Raw genomic sequence first — 23504 nt, 5'->3', positions numbered from 1 at the left:
GGAATGGGATTGGCAGTGAATGGGAATGGGATCGGCAGTGAATAGGTTTGGCTGTGAATGGGATAGTGATCGGCAGTGAATGGGGATGGGATCGACAGTGAATGGGAATGGGATCAACAGTGAATGGGATTGGGATCGACAGTGAATGGAAATGGCTTCAACAGTGAATGGGAATGGGATCAACAGTGAATGGGATTGGGATCGACAGTGAATGGGAATGTGATCGATAGTAAATGGGATTGTGATCAGCAGTGAATGGGAATGGGCTCGACAGTGAATGGGATTGCGATTGATAGTGAATGGGAATGGGGTCGATAGTGAATGGGATTGGGATCAACAGTGAATGGGATTGGGATCGACAGTGAATGGGATTGTGATCGATAGTGAATGGGAATGGGACCAACAGTGAATGGGATTGTGATCGATAGTGAATGGAAATGGGATCAACAGTGAATGGGATTGCGATCGATAGTGAATGGGAATGGGATCGGCAGTGAATGGGAATGGGATCGACAGTGAATGGGATTGTGATCGATAGTGAATGGGAATGGGAGCGTAAGTGAATGGGATTAGGATCGACAGTGAATGGAATTCGGATCGACAGTGAATGGGATTGTGATCGATAGTGAACGGGAATGGGATCGGCAGTGAATGGGAATGGGATCGACAGTGAATGGGATTGTGATCGATAGTGAATGGGAATGGGAGCGTAAGTGAATGGGATTAGGATCGACAGTGAATGGGATTGTGATCGATAGTGAATGGGAATGGGATCGACGGTGAATGGGATTGGGATCGACAGTGAATGGGATTGGGATCGACAGTGAATGGGATTGTGATCGATAGTGAATGGGAATGGGACCAACAGTGAATGGGATTGTGATCGATAGTGAATGGAAATGGGATCAACAGTGAATGGGATTGCGATCGATAGTGAATGGGAATGCAATCGACAGTGAATGGGAAAGGGATCGTCAGTGAATGGGATTGGGATCGATAGTGAATGGGAATGTGATCAATAGTGAATGGGAATGGGATCTGCAGTGAATGTGAATGGGATCGGCAGTGAATGAGATTGTGATTGATAGTGAATGGGATTAGGATCGGCAGTGAATGGGAATGGGATCGGCAGTGAATGGGAATGTGATTGGTAGTGAATGGGAATGTGATCGGTAGTGAATGGGAATGGGATCGACAGTGAATGGGAATAGGATCGACAGTGAATGGGATTGTGATCGATAGTGAATGGGAATGGGATCGACAGTGAATGGGATTGTGATCATCAGTGAATCGGATTGGGATCAAGAGTGAATGGGATCGACAGTGAATGGGAATGGGATTGACAGTGAAGGGGATTGGGATTGACAGTGAATGGGAGTGGGATCGACAGTGAATGGGAGTGGGACCAGCAGTGAATGGGATTGGGATCGTCAGTGAATGGGATTGGGATCATCAGTGAATGGGAATGGGATTGGCAGTGAATGGGAATGGGATCGGCAGTGAATAGGTTTGGCTGTGAATGGGATAGTGATCGGCACTGAATGGGGATGGGAGCGACAGTGAATGGGAATGGGATCGACAGTGAATGGGATTGGGATCGACAGTGAATGGAAATGGGTTCAACAGTGAATGGGAATGGGATCGATAGTGAATGGGAATGGGACCAACAGTGAATGGGATTGTGATCGATAGTGAATGGAAATGGGATCAACAGTGAATGGGAATGGGATCGATAGTGAATGGGAATGGGACCAACAGTGAATGGGATTGGGATCGACAGTGAATGGGAATGTGATCGATAGTGAATGGGATTGTGATCAGCAGTGAATGGGAATGGGATCGACAGTGAATGGGATTGCGATCGATAGTGAATGGGAATGGGATCGATAGTGAATGGGATTGGGATCAACAGTGAATGGGATTGGGATCGACAGTGAATGGGATTGTCATCGATAGTGAATGGGAATGGGACCAACAGTGAATGGGATTGTGATCGATAGTGAATGGAAATGGGATCAACAGTGAATGGGATTGCGATCGATGATGAATTGGAATGGGATCGGCAGTGAATGGGAATGGGATCGACAGTGAATGGGATTGTGATCGATAGTGAATGGGAATGGGAGCGTAAGTGAATGGGATTAGGATCGACAGTGAATGGGATTCGGATCGACAGTGAATGGGATTGTGATTGATAGTGAATGGGAATGGGATCGACGGTGAATGGGATTGGGATCGACAGTGAATGGGATTGGGATCGACAGTGAATGGGATTGTGATCGATAGTGAATGGGAATGGGATCAACAGTGAATGGGATTGCGATCGATAGTGAATGGGAATGCAATCGACAGTGAATGGGAAAGGGATCGTCAGTGAATGGGATTGGGATCGATAGTGAATGGGAATGTGATCAATAGTGAATGGGAATGGGATCGGCAGTGAATGGGAATGGGATCCACAGTGAATGGGATTGTGATCGATAGTGAATGGTAATGGGATCGGCAGTGAATGGGAATGGGATCGACAGTGAATGGGATTGTGATCGATAGTGAATGGGAATGGGATCGTAAGTGAATGGGATTAGGATCGACAGTGAATGGGATTGGGATCGACAGTGAATGGGATTGTGATCGATAGTGAATGGGAATGGGATCGACAGTGAATGGGATTGGGATCGACAGTGAATGGGATTGGGATCGACAGTGAATGGGATTATGATCGATAGTGAATGGGAATGGGACCAACAGTGAATGGGATTGTGATTGATAGTGAATGGAAATGGGATCAAAAGTGAATGGGATTGCGATCGAAAGTGAATGGGAATGCAATCGACAGTGAATGGGAATGGGATCGTCAGTGAATGGGATTGGGATTGATAGTGAATGGGAATGTGATCGATAGTGAATGGGATTGGGATCGGCAGTGAATGGGATTGGGATCGACAGTGAATGGGATTGGGATTGGTCAGCTGCAGCACAAATCAGGAAAATACGCTTGTGCAACCCACGATTTGTGTATATGAGCTCCCAGTGGCGAGACTCCACCTTGGAACTATAATGATAAAGCCTCCTGTCTTGGCCGCTGTCCAATTTTGGAATTGGCTAAAGGTGGCAGCATTAGGTATTGTTCGTGTTGTGTTGATTCTTACAGAAGGGCAGCCTGAACTGACTACACACAACAGAAAAGGCATATTACTTGTTTCTTTGAAAATTAAAAAAAGCTGAAACATATAGAAATTAAACCTTTGGGAGAAATAAAAACAGCAAACAATTACAATGAACCCTTTTTGCAATCTACAGTTTTGGAGGCTACAAAAAGCAGCAGGTTACATAAGCTCTACTATACATCCTTTAAACCACAATTTCAAATCCAGTTTGTTCCATTCCTAATATTTCTCTCTTCCTTTGGCCGCCCTTCTTTGAGGTGGATTTTTGGGGTAGTTTCCCCTGTTTTTATTTATCTCATGCCCTCTGCTAGTAATCCAGAGGCCTGGACTAATGATCCAGAGATGTGAGTTCAAATCCCACCACGGCAGCTGGGGAATTTAAATTTAGTTACTGTCATTAAATAATTCTGGAATAGAAAGCTAGTATCTGTAGTGTATGTGCCTTGAAGAAGGAACTATATTCTGCAGCCCCTGTATACTGCAGTACCAGTAGTGACCACCCCTGTATATAAGCCTGTAAAGTAACTTTGTATAGTAGTTCCAGTTTTGTCTCCATTCAGTAAAAACCTGTTATAACCAACTTTTGCAGTCCGTGTCTCAATTACACACGGACATTACATTGGCGACGAACAGATCCGAACTTACCTACAGTTCTGCACCACCTCACGGGGATCCATCCCTGAAGCGAAGTTATTAGAAGTCGAAGCCAGAAGGAAGAAATCCAAAAAGAAAAAAAAAACAAACAGAAGAAACTGGCGTCGACCGTGGGCAACTGCCCTCTGATTCATCGAATTCGAAGATTTGCAGGAGAGGCTGTCGAGAGCTGGGCTTGGTTCTCCAGTCTATGGTGTTCCAGCTAATCGGGCTGGTGGCAGGTAGTACACTGATCCTTCCTGGGCTGCGGCGGGCTAGAGCTCGATCGGGTGGCTTTTCAACGGGGCCGAGCAGCATTGTCGGGAAGAGGAGAGAGAGAGAGAGGGTGGAGCACACAGGGCGCGGCCGGTGCTACGAAGCCGGGCAGCGTACAGACCCGAGAAGAGGGAGGAAAGTGTCCCATAGGGTCTGCTCTGACGACGGGAACAGTAATTAAAATAAAAGAAAAATAAATTAGAAGCGCAGAAAGCCGCGAGGAGCTGCAGTTTGCCACGGGGACCGCGGAGAGCGGCGTTGGCAGCAGCGCGGGGGGAAGCACGCGAAGACCATAGGGCATCGCCATCAAGGCATAAAAACGCCAGCAACAGCGTTGGCAGCAGCGGAAAAGACAGAAAGCGCGGGAGGCGCCATCTTAATCCAGCGGGGAAGAAGGAGGTGCCATTTTGTTCAATCGGGGAAGAAGGCAAAGCGTGGGAGGTGCCATCTTAGATCTCCAAGATTCCGAAGACTGGCAATATCACTGCCTTCGATAATGAAATAGAAGACTGGACCACGTATGTGGAAAGAGTCGAAGTATATTGCAAGGCAAATGAAGTAGCCGATGAGAAAAAGGCATCGGTACTACTAAACTTAATGGGCGCAAGAACGTACAGCCTATTGCGGAACCTGATCACTCCAGTCAAACCGATGGAGAAGAGTTTTAACGAAATTGTTGATATCCTACAGGAACACCTAAATCCCACACCGCTGCTGATAGCAGAAAGATTTAAATTCCACAAGAGAAATCAGCATAAAGATGAGAGCAATGCTGATTACCTTACGGAACTACACAAGCTATCAAAGCACTGCCAGTTCGGAGCAGGACTGGCAGATACCCTACGGGACAAATTTGTCTGTGGACTCCTGAGTGAAGGAACCCAGAAGAGGTTACTCTCAGAGAAAGAGCTGACGCTAGATAAGGCTTTCAGCGTGGCAGTATCGTACGAAGCAGCAGCAAGGGGAGCTGCGGAAATACAGCAAAAGCCACAGGAATACAGCACCCATGAAATGACACGGGGATTTGCAAAATGTTATCGCTGCGGCAGAACAACCCAAGACCAGAATGACTGCTGGTTCAAGGACAAAACATGCAGGCAATGCGGAAAGATGGGACACATTGCACGAGTTTGCAGGTCCGGGAAGAAGACTAACGACAACAAAAGACTACTAAGGAAAAGTACAGGAAAGTACAAAAGATGACGGACAGTAGTTCCGAAGACCAGAAGAGCGATAGTGAATCCGGGAACAAGATACTAAGCTGTCTCAAACTACACAACGTAATCGCAAAAGAGGATCACTGAACCATTTGGGTCACCCTTACGATAGCAGGGTCCCAAGTCAAAATGGAATTGGATACAGGATCAGCCCTGACCGTCATGAATCGACGAGACTACGAGCGGCTATTCTCACACATACCCTTGAAAGACACATCCATTGTCTTGAAGACATATACGGGGCAGAAAGTATACCCCAGAGGGAAAATAAGGGTGCCTGTCGAATACAACGGCAAGGAAATACAGAAATTGTATCTGTACATACTGCAAGATGGTGGACCGCCGTTATTGGGACGTGAATGGATCAGAAAGATAAGTTTAGACTGGCACTCCATTCAGGCACTGACTGTGGCTGGTAAAAAGGATGACGACGTCACACCTGGACGATTGTCAAAAATCTTAGCTAACGCTAAAGAGGTATTTCAACAAGGACTGGGAACTCTTAAAGGCGTAACCGCCTCGATAAAAATAGAAGAGAATGCAATTCCCAAGTTTTTCAAAGCAAGACCGGTACCGTATGCAATTCGCCCAGCCGTCGAGGCAAAGCTGGAGAATCTGGAGAATGCAGGCGTGTTATCTAAGGTAGACTGGAGCGAGTGGGCGACACCCATCGTTCCTGTCATGAAGAAAACGTTAAACAATAAGTCTGAGGAGCCAAGGAAGGTTCACATCTGTGGGGCCTTCAAGTTGACTGTAAACCCAGTCCTTCACACAGTACAGTATCCTCTTCCGAGGATAGAAGATATTTTCGCCTCACTGTCTGGAGGGAAACGTTTTACAAAAATTGACCTAGCGCAAGCATATTTGCAGATGGAGTTTGAAGAATCCTCTAGGAAATATCTCACGATAAACACTCACAAAGGTCTTTACCAGTATAATCGACTGGTATTCGGAGTAGCATCAGCTCCGGCTATATGGCAAAGAGCGATGGAACAAGTCCTGCAAGGGATTCCGGGGACTCAGTGTTACTTGGACAACATCCTACTGACAAGTGAAAGTGACCGTGAACACCTTGCCAACCTAGAGCAGGTGCTCACTAGACTAAGAGAACATGGGCTATGAGCCAATCGCCCCAAGTGCGAGTTTTTTAAGAAACAAATATCGTATTGTGGCCACGTGATTGATGAAGAGGGGTTACATAAGTCCCCTGACAAAATTGAAGCGGTAGTTAAGGCTCCAGCGCCTGAAAATGTGTCACAACTGAGGTCATTCCTCGGATTGGTGAATTACTACCATAAGTTTTTGCCGAATTTGTCCACAATTCTGCACCCACTGAACGCCCTGCTACAAACTGGAGTAGCATGGAAATGGAGCGATGAATGTAAGCGGGCCTTTCAGAAGTGTAAAGGCCTGATCACTTCAAGAGAAGTATTGGCTCACTACAACCCATCACTACCGATAAGACTGGCGTGTGATGCGTCTCCCTACGGCGTTGGAGCGGTACTGTCACATAAATTCCTTGATGGTTCAGAGAGGCCGATAGCTTTTGCGTCACGCTCGTTAACTTCAGCCGAGCGTAACTACGCCCAGATTGACAGAGAGGCCCTCAGCCTGGTGTGGGGGGTGAAGAAGTTCAATCACTACCTGGACGGACAGAAATTTACTCTACTAACTGATCATCAACCTCTTGTCTCCATTTTCAACCCTAAGAAGGGCGTCCCGATAATGACAGCACAACGGCTACAGAGGTGGTCCCTTTTCCTAGGGGCACGCCAATATGACATCGAGTACAAAGGAACTAAACAGCACGTTAAATCATAGACCCTGGAGAGTGTCGGGTCATTTCGATTTAACGGCGAAGGGATGGCCAGCACATGGCGAACCACTGTTGCCAGCATTCTCGCCGAGAAGAGAACAGCTGTCAGTGTGCCGAGGAACCTTGATTTGTGGATCCAGAGTAGTAATTCCACCCAAATTGAAGGATAGAGTGCTCAATGAGCTTCATGAGGGTCATCTGGGAGGGGTAAAAATGAAGAACTTAGCCAGAGCATTTGTGTGGTGGCCGGGAATCGATAGAGAAATCAAAGAGATGACCAAGAGCTGTACAGGATGCCAGAAGGTCCAAAACGCCCCACCACAAGCCCCTCTACATCCATGGGAGTGGCCCTCATCTCCATGGCAAAGGGTACACATTGATTTTGCTGGTCCATTTATGGACTCGATGTTTTTAATTGCGGTGGATGCACATTCAAAGTGGCCAGAGGTAATAAAAATGTCCTCAACCACCACAGAAAAAACTATCACAGTCTTACGAACCATATTCGCCAGAAATGGGCTGCCTGAACAGATTTGCTCCGACAATGGACCACAGTTTGTGTCTGAAGAGTTCCGGAGGTTCTTAAAGAACAATGGTGTTAAGCATTACACATCCGCCCCATATCATCCAGCCACCAATGGATTGGCTGAGAGGTTCGTTCAAACATTCAAGAAGGCTATCAAGGCAATGTGTAATGAAGACATACCCCTACAACACAAGGTGGATAACTTCTTGTTTGCCTACCGGAATGCGACACATGCGGTTACCAACCAAACTCCAGCCATGATGTTCTTCAATCGAAGACTAAGATGCCGCTTGGATTTGGTTAAGCCAAACATCAGAAGAGATGTGGAGAACAGGCAGTTTCAGAATATGAATGAAAGGCCAACCAGGAGTTTCAAGATAGGTCAACCAGTTTTGGCCCGGGACTACCGCACAGAGAAATGGCAGCCAGGAACGATCTGCACACGGCAAGGACCTCTAATGTATACCGTGGACATTGGAGAGAGCATTGTAAGACGCCATGCTGACCAGATTCTAGAGTCACTGGAAAACGTCAAATCTACACCACGATCCTATACACCTGGTGATGAACCCGAAGTACCAATTGCATCTACCTCAGAATCGGTGATATTGGAAGCAGACGAACCAAACAACGACGTTGATCCCGAATCAACTTTGCCAGAAGAACCTGATACCCCAAAGAGGCGTTATCCGGACAGAATCAGGAAGCCTCCTCAAAGACTGAATTTATAATTGATTAACTTCAGCTAATGTATATATCAACTGTAATTGTAAATATGTTATTTAATTATTAATCGAATATTATGTACTGTTTAGCTAAAAGGGGAGGAATTGTAGTGTATGTACCTTGAAGAAGGAACTATATTCTGCAGCCCCTGTATACTGCAGTACCAGTAGTGACCACCCCTGTATATAAGCCTGTACAGTAACTTTGTATAGTAGTTCCAGTTTTGTCTCCATTCAGTAAACACCTGTTATAACCAACTTCTGCAGTCCGTGTCTCAATTACACACGGACATTACAGTATCAGTAATGGTGACCATGAAACTATCGGATTGTTGTAAAAACCCATCTGGTTCACTAATGTCCTTTCGGGAAGGAAATCTGCCGTCCTTACCCAGTCTGGCCTATATGTGACTCCAGACCCACAGCAATGTGGTTGACTCTTAACTGCCCTCTGAAATGGCCTAGCACACACTCAGTTATAACAAACCGCTACAAAGAACAGCGGTTCAAGAAGGTGGCCCACCACCACCTTCTCAAGGGCAATTAGCGATGGGCGATAAATGCTGGCCTTGCTGGTGACGCCCACATCCCATAAACAAATACTTTTTTTTTAAAGGCATTACTTTCTGCAAAATCTTCCCCAGCTTGGAGGTGGTGCAGCAACAATCTTGCATTTAAATAGCGCCTTTAGCATAGGAAAACGTCACAAGGTGCTTCACAGGAACGTTATCAAATAAAAATTGACACCGAACTACATAAGAAGATATTAGGACAGGTGACCAAAAGCTTGGTTGAAGAGGTAAGTTTTAAGGAGCGTCTTAAAGGAGGAAAGAGAGGTAGAGAAGCGGAGAGGTTTAGGGAGGGAATTCCAGAGCTTAGGGCCTTGGCAGCTGAAGGCACGGCCACCAATGGTGGTGATTAAAATCGGGGATGCACAAGAGGCCAGAATTGGAGGAACATAGGGATCTCAGGGGGTTGTAGGGAGGGAGGAGGTTACAGAGATAGGGAGGGGCAAGGTCATGGAGGATTTGAACACAAGGATGAGACCAGGAGCTAATGTAGGCCAGCGAGCACAGGGGTGATGGGTGAACCGGACTTGAGTTAGGATACGGGCAGCAGAGTTTTGGATGAGCTAAAGTTTATGGAGGATGCAAGGTGGGAGGCCAACCAGGAGTGCGTTGGAATAGTCAAGTCTGGAGGCTTGGATGAGGGTTTTGGCAGCAGATGGGCTGAGGCAGGGATGGAGACGGGCGATGTTACAGAGGTGGATAAGGATATGAGGTTAAAAGCTCAACTCAGGATCAAATAGGATGGCGAGGTTGTGAACAATGTGGTTCAGCCTGAGACAGTGGCCAGCGAGAGGGATGGAGTCGGTGGCTAGGGAACGGAGTTTGTGGCGAGGACTGAAGACAATGGCTTCGGTCTTTCCAATGTTTAATTTGAAGAAATTGCGGCACATCCAGTACTGGATGATGAATAAGCAGTCTGCAACACAAAGGCAGTGGAGGGGTCGAGAGAGGTGCTGGTGAGGTAGAGCTGGGAGTCGTCAGCGGACATGTGGAACCTGACGTCATGTTTTCAGATGATGTCACCGAGGGGCAGCATGTAGATGAGAAATAGGAGGGGGCCAAGGATAGATCCTTGGGGGACTCCAGAGGTAATGGTGCCGCATGGTTTTTCGGCTTCTGGTGCATTGTAATGTAGGGAAACAAGTGCGTTGCACACCGCAAGTTCCCACAAACAATAGTGAGATAAATAAGCAGATAATCTATTTTAGTGATGTTGGTTGATGGATAAATATTGTCCAGGACACTGGGGCTAATGTTATGGGATCTTTTATACCAGTCAGACTGGGCGTCAGTTTAACGTCTCATCCGAAAGACGGCACCTCCGACAGCGCAACGCTCCCTCAGTACTGCACTGGAGTATCAGCCTAGATTATATGCTCAAGTGTCTGGATTGAGGCTTGAACCCACAACCTTTTGACCCAGAGGTGAGAGTGTTACCCACTGAACCCAAATAACACTGAGAGCAGCAGCATAAACCCCTGTACACCAAACTCTGTGACATGGCCACACTGCCTCTTTGTGATACTTCTGATAGCCCTGGATGTTAAAAATGGAATTGGTGCTAAAAAGTTCTATGACTTACCTGTTCCATTGGGGAATCTGTTAACATAGGTGGGTAACATTTTTACGGAGGAAGTACTGTGGGTAGCTTTTTTTAGTCCTCGTTCCATCTCTATTCTCATCGTTGTCATTACCTCCAGCAGTTGTTCCCGGGTGAGTTTCAATGGTGCCAGGGTCTTGTTTATATGTTTACGCTGATTAACTAGTCTGTAGGCTACTGCAGTCACCATGGCAGCACCCTTCCCAGAGGCACTCTCAGACAGAATGAATCGCACGTCACACTCAGGGGCCAGGTATCTAACCACTTTGTGTAAGTTTTTTGCGTACCTGTTACAGAATATCACAGTGTTACCTCCTGATGATAAACAGTGTGTAATAGTCAGAGCTACATTGTGTGTCTTTCAGAAAGTAAATTTTTTCCTCAGTGATTCAGTCGATATATTCACTTTGTGGCTTGGAACTAAGCTACGCAGGCCAAGACATCTTAAATTTCATCCCAGACCCTGATCTGTGCTGAAATAGGGGAGCAAAGGAACTACAGTAACTGTCCTCTCCTTGGCTCGGGAGGGGTAAGCCAGCCACCCCTGCTGATTGCAATCCTGTTGGAACGTGTGTGCACAACAGGCGGGTCAGAAAAGGATCAGATTTGATTGTGATGCCATTCACGGGGATAATAGCACACGGGAAGATAAGTCAATTGTTAAGCGACTGAAGTGCCATTGACCCCGGGTTCTGTACCCCAGGGAACTATACCCCAGGGAGGGAACCATACTCCAGGAAACCATACCCCAGGGAACAGTGCCCCAAGGAGCCGTGCCCCAAGGAGCCACACCCCGGGAAACCGCAACTCGGGGAACCGTACCCCAGGGAACCGTACCCCAGGGAGGGAACCGTACCCTAGGGAACAGTACCCCAGGCTACCGTACCCCAAAGAACCGCAACCCGGGGAACCGCAACCCGGGGAATCGCAACCCGGGAAACCGTGCCTTGGGGAATCGAACTGCGGGGAATCGAACTGCGGGGAATCGAACTCCGGGGAACCGTAACCCGAGGAACCGTAACCCGGGGAACCGTACCTGTTACATAGTTATGTTGGGACTACATTGTACAAGTGTACTAACACCCAAATCAAGGTAGCAGCACTACGGTGCTGGGAAAGTAGTAGCAGGCGCCACACTGTGGCACTTGGAGGTATCACTCCGCACCATGAGGCAGCAGCCATTACTTAGCAAATAAAACAGTAGTTTATCTTACAAACTACAGAGTCCAGAGTTGTCTTTACAAAGCACTACGAGCGCTAGAAGACATAACATGGTGGCAGCGGTATAAGTGAGTACAACTTACGCATATAAAAACGATATCAGATTGAAGAAAGAAACTTAAAAGTAAACTCTGCAGCGTTTTAACCGCAAATTGTACGGGCAGCTAAAATGGCGGCGTCCAATGCACTGACCGCGAATATGCTCCCCATCATGAACTGGGAAGCCGACGATATCGTGGAAGCTTAAGCAAAAATGCGAGCTTACATTTAAAAGTTTTCTGAAAGGCTCCTCCGATGAGGAAAAAGTCAGCTACATTCTACTGTGGGCGGGAGAAAAAGGCTTAGATCTTTATAACAGCTGGAGTTTATCTGAAGAGGATAAAACGAACCCTACGGAGATTTATGAAAAGTTCAGTAACCATCTCGAGCCTAAATCAAACTGTTGTGTATGTACCTTTAAGAGAATAACTGGTCTCAGACTGCAGTACCGGCAGTGACCACCCCTGTATAAAAGGCGCTAGTGAGCCTCTGTGTTTTTAGTTTCACTATTGACTTCCACCAGTAAAGACTTATTTTGTTCACTCCGGCTGTCCGTGTCTCAATTATTCACGGATGTAACACTGGCGACGAGTAAGAAACGAACTTACCTGCAACTCGGCAGCACCTCAGACGACGTTATTGAAGGTCGAAGCCAGAAGAAAGAAAAAAAAAATAACATCCAAAGAAACTCGAGAAACGGGCGTCGACCGTGGGCAACCGCCCTTCAAATCATCGGATTGAAAACTTGCAGGAGAGACTGTCCAGAGCAAGGCTTGGTTCCTCGGTCTGTGGTTTCCCAGCTAATCGGGCTGGTGGCAGGTAGTGCACTGAACCTTCCTGGGCTGCGGCGGGCTAGAGCTCGATCGGGTGGCTTTTCAACGGAGCTGGGCAGCGAGTCGGGAAGCAAAGAGAGAGAGAGAGGGTGGAGCACACAGGGCGCGGCCGGTGCTTCGAAGCCGGGCAGCGTTCGGACCTAAGAAGAGGGAGGGAAGTGTCCCAGAGGGTCCGCTCCACGACGCGAAAATAATAAAAGAAAAAAAATCAATATTAAACGCGCAAGAAACCGTGGAAAGCAGCGCTAACAACAGCGGGGAAGAAGGCAAAGCGCGGGAGGCGCCATTTTGTTAAATCAGGGAAGAAGGCAAAGTGCGGGAGGCGCCATTTTAGATTTGCAAGATGCCGAAGACTGGCTGTATCACTGCTTTTGATAATACAATAGAGGACTGGACCACGTATGTGGAAAGAGTCGAGGTATATTTCGAGGCAAACGAAATAGCGGAGGGGAAAAAGGCATCGATATTGCTAAACTTAATGGGCGCTAGAACGTACGGCCTATTGCGGGACCTGATTACTCCAGCCAAACCGAAGGCGAAGAGTTTTAACAAAATTGTTGCTGTCCTACAGGAACACTTAAACCCTGCACCGCTGTTGATAGCAGAAAGATTTAAATTCCACAGGAGGACTCAGCACAAAGATGAGAGCAATGCTGAGTATCTTACGGAACTACGCAAGCTATCAAAGCACTGCCAGTTCGGAGCAGGACTGGCAGATACCCTACGGGACAAATTTGTCTGTGGACTCCTGAGTGAAGGAACACAGAAGAAGTTACTCTCAGAGAAAGAGCTGACGCTAGATAAGGCTTTCAGCACGGCAGTATCGTATGAAGCAGCAGCCAGGGGAGCTGCAGAAATTCAACAAAAACCACAAGAATACGGCACCCACGAAATGACACGGGGATTTGCAAAATGTTATCGCTGCGGCAGAACTAACCATGACCAGAAGGACTGCTGGTCCAAAGACAAAATATGCAGGCAATGCGGGAAGATGGGGCACATTGCACGAGTTTGCACGTCTGGGAAGAAGAGCAGCGACAACAAAAAGGCTACTAAGGAACCGTACAAGGAAGTACAAAAGATGACGGACAGTAGTTCCGAAGACCAGATGAGCGATAGTGAATCCGGGAACAGGAGACTAAGCTGTCTCAAACTTCACAATGTAATCGCAAAAGAGGATCACCGAACCATTTGGGTCACCCTCACGATAGCAGGGTCCCAAGTTAAAATGGAATTGGATACAGGATCAGCGCTAACCGTCATGAATCGACGAGACTACGAGCGGCTATTTTCACACATACCCTTGAGAGAGACATCCATCGTCTTGACGACGTATATGGGGCAAAAAGTATACCCCAGAGGAAAAATAAGGGTGCCTGTCGAATACAATGGCAAGAAAATACGGAAATTGTAGCTCTACATACTGCCAAATGGTGGACCACCGTTATTGGGACGGGAATAGATCAGGAAGATAAACTTAGATTGGCATTCCATTCATGCAATGACAGTGGACGGTAAAAAAGATGAAGGCGCCACTCCTGGACGATTGTCAACAATCTTAGCTAACGCCAAAGAGGTATTTCAACAAGAACTGGGCACGCTTAAAGGCATAACCGCCTCGATAAAAATAGAAGAGAATGCAGTTCCCAAGTTTTTCAAAGCAAGACCGGTACCATATGCAATTCGCCCAGCCATCGAGGCAGAGCTGGAGAATCTGGAGAAGGCGGGCGTGTTGTCTAAGGTCGACTGGAGCGAGTGGGCGACACCCATCGTTCCTGTCATGAAGAAAACATTAAGCAATCAGTCCGGGGAGCCAAGGAAGATTCGCATCTGTGGGGATTTCAAGGTGACGGTGAACCCAGTCCTTCACACAGTACAATATCCTCTTCCAAGGATAGAAGACATCTTCGCCTCACTGTCTGGAGGGAAGCGTTTTACAAAAATTGACCTAGCACAAGCATATTTGCAGATGGAGGTTGAAGAGTCCTCTAGGAAGTATCTCACGATAAACACTCACAAAGGTCTTTACCAGTATCATCGATTGGAATTCGGAGTAGCATCGGCTCCGGCGATATGGCAAAGAGCGATGGAACAAGTCCTGCAAGGGATTCCGGGGACTCAGTGTTACTTGGACGACATCCTTGTAACAGGTGAAGATGACAGTGAACAACTTAACAACCTCGAACAGGTGCTCACTAGACTACGGGAACATGGGCTGCGAGTCAACCGCCCCAAGTGCGAATTTTAAAAAAAACAGATATCGTATTGTGGCCACGTGATTGATGAAGAGGGGTTACATAAGTCCCCTGACAAAATTGAAGCGGTTGTTAAGGCCCCAGCGCCTGAAAATGTGTCGCAACTGAGGTCATTCCTCGGATTGGTGAATTACTATCATAAGTTTTTGCCAAATTTGTCGACAATTCTGCACCCACTGAACGCCCTGCTACGAACGGGGGTAGCATGGAAATGGAGCGATGATTGTAAGCATGCTTTTCGGAAGAGTAAGGACTTAATCACTTCAAGGGAAGTTTTGGCTCACTACAACCCAGCACTGCCAATCAGGCTGGCGTGTGATGCGTCTCCCTACGGCATTGGGGCGGTACTGTCACATAAATTCCTTGATGGTTTAGAGAGGCCGATAGCTTTTGCGTCACGCTCGTTAACTTCAGCCGAGCGTAACTACGCCCAGATTGACAGAGAGGCCCTCAGCCTGGTGTGGGGGGTGAAGAAGTTCAATCACTACCTGCACGGACAGAAATTTACTCTACTAACTGATCATCAACCTCTTGTCTCCATTTTCAACCCTCAGAAGGGCGTACTGATAATGACAGCACAACGGCTGCAGAGATGGTCCCTTTTCCTAGGGGCACACCAATATGACATCGAGTACAAAGGAACTAAACAGCATGGAAATGCTGATGGATTGTCACGTCTACCGTTGCCAACGGTGGAAGAAGAAGACCTTGCAGTGGATCCAATGGAGTTATTCCACTCGACCATAGTCGAATGTCTCCCTGTGATGAATGCAAACATAGAAAAGGAAACACGGAATGATCCGACACTGTCACGGGTCTATGATTTAACAGTGAAGGGATGGCCAGCACATGGCGAACCACTGCTGCCAGCATTCTCGCCGAGAAGAGAACAGCTGTCAGTGTGCAGAGGAACCTTGATGTGTGGATCCAGAGTAGTAATTCCACCTACGTTGACGGATAGAGTGCTCAATGAGCTTCATGAGGGTCATCTGGGGGGGGTAAAAATGAAGAACTTAGCCAGAGCGTTTGTGTGGTGGCCGGGAATTGATAGAGAAATCGAAGAGATGACCAAGAGCTGCGCAGGATGCCAGAAGGTCCAAAACGCCCCACCACAAGCTCCTCTGCATCCATGGGAGAGGCCCTCATCTCCATGGCAAAGGGTGCACATTGATTTTGCTGGTCCCTTCATGGACTCGATGTTTTTAATTGCGGTGGATGCACATTCAAAGTGGCCAGAGGTAATAAAAATGTCCTCAACCACCACTGAAAAAACTATCACAGTTTTACGAACCATATTCGCCAGGAATGGGCTGCCTGAACAGATTTGCTCTGACAATGGACCACAGTTTGTGTCTGAAGAGTTCCGGAGGTTCTTAAAGAACAATGGTGTTAAGCATTACACATCTGCCCCATATCATCCAGCCACTAATGGATTGGCCGAGAGATTTGTCCAAACATTCAAGAAGGCTATCAAGGCAATGTGTAATGAAGATATACCCCTACAACACAAGGTGGACAACTTCTTGTTTGCCTACCGGAATGCGACACATGCGGTTACCAACCAAACTCCAGCCATGATGTTCTTCAATCGAAGACTACGATGCCGCTTGGATTTGGTTAAGCCAAACGTCAGAAGAGATGTGGAGAACAGGCAGTTTCAGAATATGAATGAAAGGCCGACCAGGAGTTTTAAGATAGGTCAACCAGTTTTGGCCCGGGACTACCGCACTGAGAAATGGCAGCCAGGAATGATTTGTACATGACAAGGACCTCTCATGTATACCGTGGACGTTGGGGAGAGCATTGTATGACGCCATGCTGACCAGATTCTAGAGTCACTGGAAAACGTCAACTCCACACCACGATCTGATACATCTGGTAATGAAATCGACGTTCCAATTGCAGCTACCGCAGTACCGGTAATATTGGAAGCAGATGAACCAAACAACGACATTGATCCCGACGCAACATTGCCAGAAGAACCTGATACCCCAAAGAGGCGTTATCCAGACAGAATCAGGAAGCCTCCTCAAAGACTGAACTTATAATTGCTTAAACTTAACCAATGTATCCAGCAACAGTAATTGTGATTGTAATTAGTTATCATTTAGTTGTTAAATGAATGTTATGTACTGTTTATCTAAAAGGGGAGGAATTGTTGTGTATGTACCTTTAAGAGAATAACTGGTCTCAGACTGCAGTACCGGCAGTGACCACCCCTGTATAAAAGGCGCTAGTGAGCCTCTGTGTTTTTAGTTTCACTATTGACTTCCACCAGTAAAGACTTATTTTGTTCACTCCGGCTGTCCGTGTCTCAATTATTCACGGACGTAACACAAACCACCGCATACACAGGTATAAATTCCAAAGCTTAAGACAGGAACCTGGTGAAACGGCTGACAATTTCCTGACGAGGTTAAAAAATGAAGCCAGCAAATGCAAGTTTACGGAACTAGAAGAAAGGCTGGTAGATCAATTAATATGGGGCTCGGCACATACAGAAGTGCAAAAAGAACTAATAGGAAAAGAAAAGCTCGGAATATCAGAAGCCATAGATACAGCGAGGGTTCACAAAGCCACAAAACAGATGAAAACGCTGAATAATCATACGGCTGAAGTGCAGACAACTCCCGAACTGGATCACAGAGTAGATGCAGTGCGCGAAAAGCACAGCACACAAAAACAAGTATATGACAGCGGGAAGAATATGTGTAGAAGCTGCAGAAGACAACACGACTACACAGACAGAAGAAAATGCCCAGCGTATGGAACAAGCTGCAACACGTGTGGTAAAGCAAACCACTGGCAAAAGATGTGCAGAGCTAAAAGAGAGGGGCTACACACCAAAAGCAGAGGCAGACAACAGAACCAACAAAAGAAAAACAAAATCCATACCATGGGTGAGCAAGACGACGAAGACTGCGGGTACGACAAAGCTCTGAACATCGAAACCATAAAGGTTCTCTTACACGAAACGTCCAGAGCGGAAAGCACCCCAAAGAAAGAATGGCACACTATCATCCAGATTAAAAAGAGGATAGAAGGACAGCCCACAACCGTCAATCTAAAAGTAAAGTTGGACACAGGAGCTCAGAGCAACATCCTTCCACTGAGACTATACCGGATGATCTTCCCCGAAAACTTGGACGAAGATAGATACCTGAAAAGAAGGTGTTTAAAAGCAAACAACATCACGTTGACAGCGTATGGGGGGAGCGAGATCAGACAACTCGGAACAACCTATATAAAAGGAACACACAAAGGCAGAAACATCAACTGCATGTTCTATGTGACCGACTCCGAGGGACCGGCGATCCTGGGATTAAACAGCTGCGAGAAGCTGGGGTTAATCTCGGTAAACCACAAACTAACAAAAACATCACTGAAAGTCGACAGCAACACCCCACTGGAAAATCGTCCACAAATCATGGACACGAAACATTTGATGGACATGTATCCAGAGTGTTTTGATGACACTATAGGATGCTTCGGGGAGTTCAAGTACCATATAACAATAGATCCAGAGGTAAAACCCGTCATCCACGCTCCAAGAAAAATACCCATCGAGCTAAAAGAAAAATTATACACCGAACTAAAAGAAATGGAAGAGAAAGAAATAATCGCAAAGGTCACTGAACCCACAGACTGGGTAAACTCGATTGTGGTACGGGAAAAGCCGAACGGGCGGCTCAGAATCTGTCTGGACCCCAAAGACTTAAACCAGGCAATAAAGCGGGACCACTACCCCACACCAACATTAGAAGAAATCACACCAGCACTGGCAGGAGCCAAAGTCTTTTCCAAACTGGATGCCAGAAACGGCTACTGGAACGTAAAACTGGACGAAGAATCAACGAACCTGATGACTTTTAATACACCATTGGGGCGTTATAAATTCCTGCAGCTGCCATTCGGGTTGAAAGTCAGCCAAGACATCTTCCAACAAAAGATCGATGAAACATACAAAGGCTGTGAGGGAGCCATTGGAATCACTGATGACATCCAAGTCTACGGAACAAATGAAAGAGACCACGACGTGCACTTGCATGAGGCCATGGAGCACACCAGAACGGCTGGCATCAAGCTGAATGCCGAGAAGTGCATCGTTAAAAGTACGAAATGCAAATTTTTTGGTATGATCTACACACCGGAGGGTGTCAAGCCTAATCCCGAAAAGGTCGAGGCGATAGCAGAGATGAAACCTCCAAACGACAAGAAGGAGCTGAGAAGCTACCTCGGTTTGGTCCAGTATATGAGCTCTTTCATCCCGAACATGTCAGACTACACAGCGAACCTAAGAGAATTACTAAAAGAAGACACCGAATACCAATGGTCAGAATCCCATGAGAGGAACTTCAAACACCTAAAGGAATTGTTATGTAAAGAAACCAGCCTGTCTTATTACGATAGAAAAAAAACTGTCACCCTACAGGTGGATGCCTCTGCCAGGGGGCTAGGGGCAGCCCTCGTGCAGGAAGGAAAACCAATAGCTTTCGCATCGAAGGCATTGACATCAGCAGAGACAAGATACGCAAACATCGAAGGAGAGCTATTGGCAGTAGTATACGGATGCGAAAAGTTCCACACCTACTTATACGGAAGAAAATTCAAGGTAGAGAGTGACCATCATCCACTCGAACAAATTTACAAGAAAAACCTAAGCAAGGCCCCAGCAAGACTGCAAAGGTTACTGTTAAGACTCCAAAGTTACGACTTCGAATTAAAATACCGGCCAGGAAAAGAAATGGCACTGGCAGATGCATTGTCTTGATTGTCACCACACGAAAAACACGAGATGAAGGGCCTGACAGTAAAAATACACCACCTCGTAAATGTTACTCCCACAAAGCTTAGCCAAATTCAAGAGGAGACTGGTAAAGAAGAGGAGTTGCTACTACTCATGCAACAGGTAATACAGGGGTGGCCGGAGAAGATCCAGCAGGTCCAAAACCAAATCCGACAGTACTGGACAATCAGAGATGACATCTCGGCGGAGGGCGGTGTTCTCCTTGCTGGCTCAAGAATCATAATACCAAAAACGATGCAAACGGAACTTCTCCACTTAATACACCAAGGCCATATGGGGATGGAGAAATGCAAACTAAGAGCCAGATCAGCTGTGTACTGGATAGGCATGTACAAAAGCATAGAACAAATGGTCTCCACATGCTGCATATGCCAGAAATACCGAAACACACAGCAGAAGGAGGAGATGATTCAAATGGAAGTACCCCCGAGACCATGGCACACGGTCAGAACAGATCTGTTCCTGTGCAACCAGGAGTGGTACATCATAGTAGCAGACTACTACTCAAAATTTCCTTTTGTCAGAAGGATAAACGACATGAGAGCCACAACAATCACAAAAATTGTGAAAAACTTATTCGCAGAACAGGGCATCCCAGAGAAGGTCATCTGCGACAATGGGACACAATTCACCTCCAGCGAATTCAGAGCACTGGCTGGAAAATACGGATTTAAAATAATTACCTCATCCCCACATTACCCAAGGGGACACGGATTTATCAAAAGACAGATCCAAACAGTCAAAAGAGCTCTCATTAAAAGCAAGGAGATGGGAGAAGACCAAGACCTCGCCCTGTTGGCAATCAGGTCGGCGCCTTTGAGAGTAGACTCGAAATCACCAGCAGAACTACTAAACGGTAGAAAATACAAAACAACTCTACCAGCAAAGATATATCCTCCCCAGGACCAAGAGGACGTTCAGCAGAAGCTGATGGAAACACAAGCTACGGGGAGCACACACTACAACAAGCATGCAAAACCACTACCGGAGCTGCTAAATGGGCAATCAGTGCATATACAAGATCCGTTGTTGAGAACATGGAGTCCAGCCAAGGTTATTGGAAAAGCTGATACTCCAAGATCTTACTTGGTAGAGACAGAACCTGGAAACCAATACAGGCGAAATAGGATCCATATCAGACCCTCACCTGAAGCTGTCAAACAGCGGACAACATTAACAGCAGTTACGGTACCAGACACGGAAAACAATATAACGCCAGAAACAACCACCTCAAATACAACAACTGCAAGCATACACGCTCCACAGCCAAACACGACAGCACCGGCAACAAGAAATGAACACACCAAAACACCGCAGAGAGGAATAGTTACAGCCAAGTCCACAAGATGGAGGAGTAACATACAACCACCTGTGCGGTATCGCGAATAATTATAAAAACAATTATAATTCGCACAGAACAGTAAAACAACAGTAAAACAACATGGACAAATATCTGTATATAAATTGAGCAAAGAAAGCTCACATTCTGTATTTTGTTAACGTTATTCAACTGAAAACATTGTAAAATAGAAAAATTGATGTAATTAGTTTTGTTGGGAAAGAGGGATGTTACAAAGTTATGTTGGGACTACATTGTACAAGTGTACTAATGTTGAGATACCGCGGCAAACGTGGGAGTCGAGACCAGAGCTATTGAAAACACAACTGCTTTATTCTAACCACATGGCAAACAGGAACTACTTCCCAGACAGGAAGTGCTCCCGGCAGCCTGTCCCTGCGGGAAACAAGTTGCTGGAGGAAAGGGCCCCCGGCTGGGGGCTTCTGCTTAGACTGTCCGTGCCGCCGTGAGCGGATTATGTCCAGTGGTGGCGTGTCGCCACACTAACACCCAAATCAAGGTAGCAGCACTACGGTGCTGGGAAAGTAGTAGCAGGCACCACACTGTGGCACTTGGAGGTATCACTCCGCACCATGAGGCAGCAGCCATTACTTAGCAAATAAAACAGTAGTTTATTTTACAAACTACAGAGTCCAGAGTCATCTTTACAAAGCACTACGAGCGCTAGAAGACATAACAGTACCCCAGGGAACCGCAACCCGAGGAACCATACCCTGGGGAATCGAACTGCGGGGAACTGTAACCCAGCCAATCGTACCCCAGGGAACAGTAACCCCAGGGAACCGTAACCCAGGGAACCATAACCCAGGGAACAGTAACCCCAGGGAACAGTAACCCCAGGGAACCGTAATCCAGGGAACCATACACCGGGGAGCCGTAACCAGGAAACCGTAATCCAGGGAACTGTAACGCGGGGAACCGTAACCCAGGGGACCGTATCTCGGGAACCGTAACACAGGGGTCCGTACCCCACGGAACTGTATCTCGGTGAACCGTAACCCAGGGAACCATAACTCAGGGAACCGTAATCCAGGGAATCAAACACCAGAGAACCGTAACCCAGGGAACCGTAACCCAGGGAATCAAACACCAGGGAACCATAACCCAGGGAATCAAACACCAGAGAACTGTAACCCGGGGAACCGTAACCCAGGAAACCGAAACCCAGGTGTTGTGTCTCCTTGTGTTCTTATATACTATGGCCTAGAAATTCAGTTGCCTTAGCGCCGCTTTTGAGGCGCTAGAGGGACTAGCGCCAGAGTTATGGCCAGTTTAAAAATTCCCTGGGGCCCTAAATCGGCGTTGCACCGGTAGCGCTGCGCCGGCACCGATGACGTCATCGGTGTGCGCAGCGTCCCGGTTGCCATGCCGATGGGCCCTAGCGCCGAAATTCAGTTGCGGCCGCCTCGCCCGTGGCAGCCGCAACTAAGACTCTGGCAACAGAGTCTTGCATGAGCTTGCGCCGGCGCATTAAAGGCCCCGCGGCGGCCGGCCGCTTTCCCGCCGGCCACCTGCCCGCAGCTCCCTCCCCGGACTTCTCCCCCCCACCCCCCGGAACAGATGCAAGCCCGGCACTTGTCCGAGGTGCCGGGCTCATTTTTAGACAGATTTGCGCAGGCCGCGGCCGGGTGCAGGCAGCTCCTCCTTAACGGAAGGAGGAGGCCTGCACTTCCCGAGCCTGCCGCACCGCATCGGGTGCCGCAGCGCCGGAATTGCGGCGCGAAACGGCAGTTAGCGCCGATTTACCGCCGCAAAGACCCTTCAGTAGCGCCGGCAGCCGTTTGGGCGCGGCCCTGCTGAATTTTTGGCGCGCGCAGGGGGACTTAGCGCCGGCACTAACTTCCGGCGCTAAAGCCCTGGCTAAGCCAAAACCCAATTTCTAGGCCTATATATATTACAGACACTTTTAGTTCATTTTTAGTTAGTGCTTTTTACTTAGCTGTATTTGCTTTGTTTCAGTGCTGCTGCATGGTGCGGAGTGATACAAGATGTCCGACGCTGCACTGTGCACTGCCTGTGCACAGTGTGCCACATAGCAATATAACTACACCATACCAAAGTAGTTCCATACCAAAGTAGTTCCATTTAAAGATGTGATACTATAACAAAGTAACACCAGGGAACCGTAACTCAGGGAATCAAACACCAGGGAACCATAACCCGGGGAACAGTACAGCAGGGAACCGTAACCCTGGGTGTTAAATCCGTGTATCTTGATGTTGTGTGTCCTTCAATAATTAGACCAGAGACTGCAGAGAACAATCAAGAGGTGTTTACTGGATGAGGGTTACTCTAAAACTAACAGTACAGATCCCTACTCAGGGTTTATATACAGGTGTGGTCACTGCCGGTACTACAGTATACAGGAGCTGTAAAAAGTAGTTCTCCCCTTAAAGGTACATACACTACAATTCCTCCCCTTTTAGATTAACAGTACTATAACATTCATTTAACAATTAA

At 47.2% G+C, this 23504-nt stretch overlaps 1 protein-coding gene across 1 annotated transcript in view; it reads right to left on the bottom strand.

Annotated features, from left to right (window-relative positions):
* The window catches only part of LOC147113724 (hexokinase HKDC1-like), a 357159-nt gene that overhangs the window by 310669 nt on the left and 22986 nt on the right, over positions 1-23504 (bottom strand). Inside the window, exon 7 of the mRNA XM_085996154.1 lies at positions 10512-10816. Coding sequence (XP_085852280.1) covers positions 10512-10816 — 305 coding nt within the window. The remainder of the gene's footprint in view (positions 1-10511; positions 10817-23504) is intronic.

This window comes from Somniosus microcephalus, chromosome 8 (assembly GCF_052327205.1).
Source record: "Somniosus microcephalus isolate GS21.2 chromosome 8, FLI_Smic_1.0, whole genome shotgun sequence".
NCBI lineage: Eukaryota > Metazoa > Chordata > Chondrichthyes > Squaliformes > Somniosidae > Somniosus > Somniosus microcephalus.
Note: the sequence above shows the minus strand (reverse complement) of the source record. Positions and strands in the feature narration are given on the sequence as shown.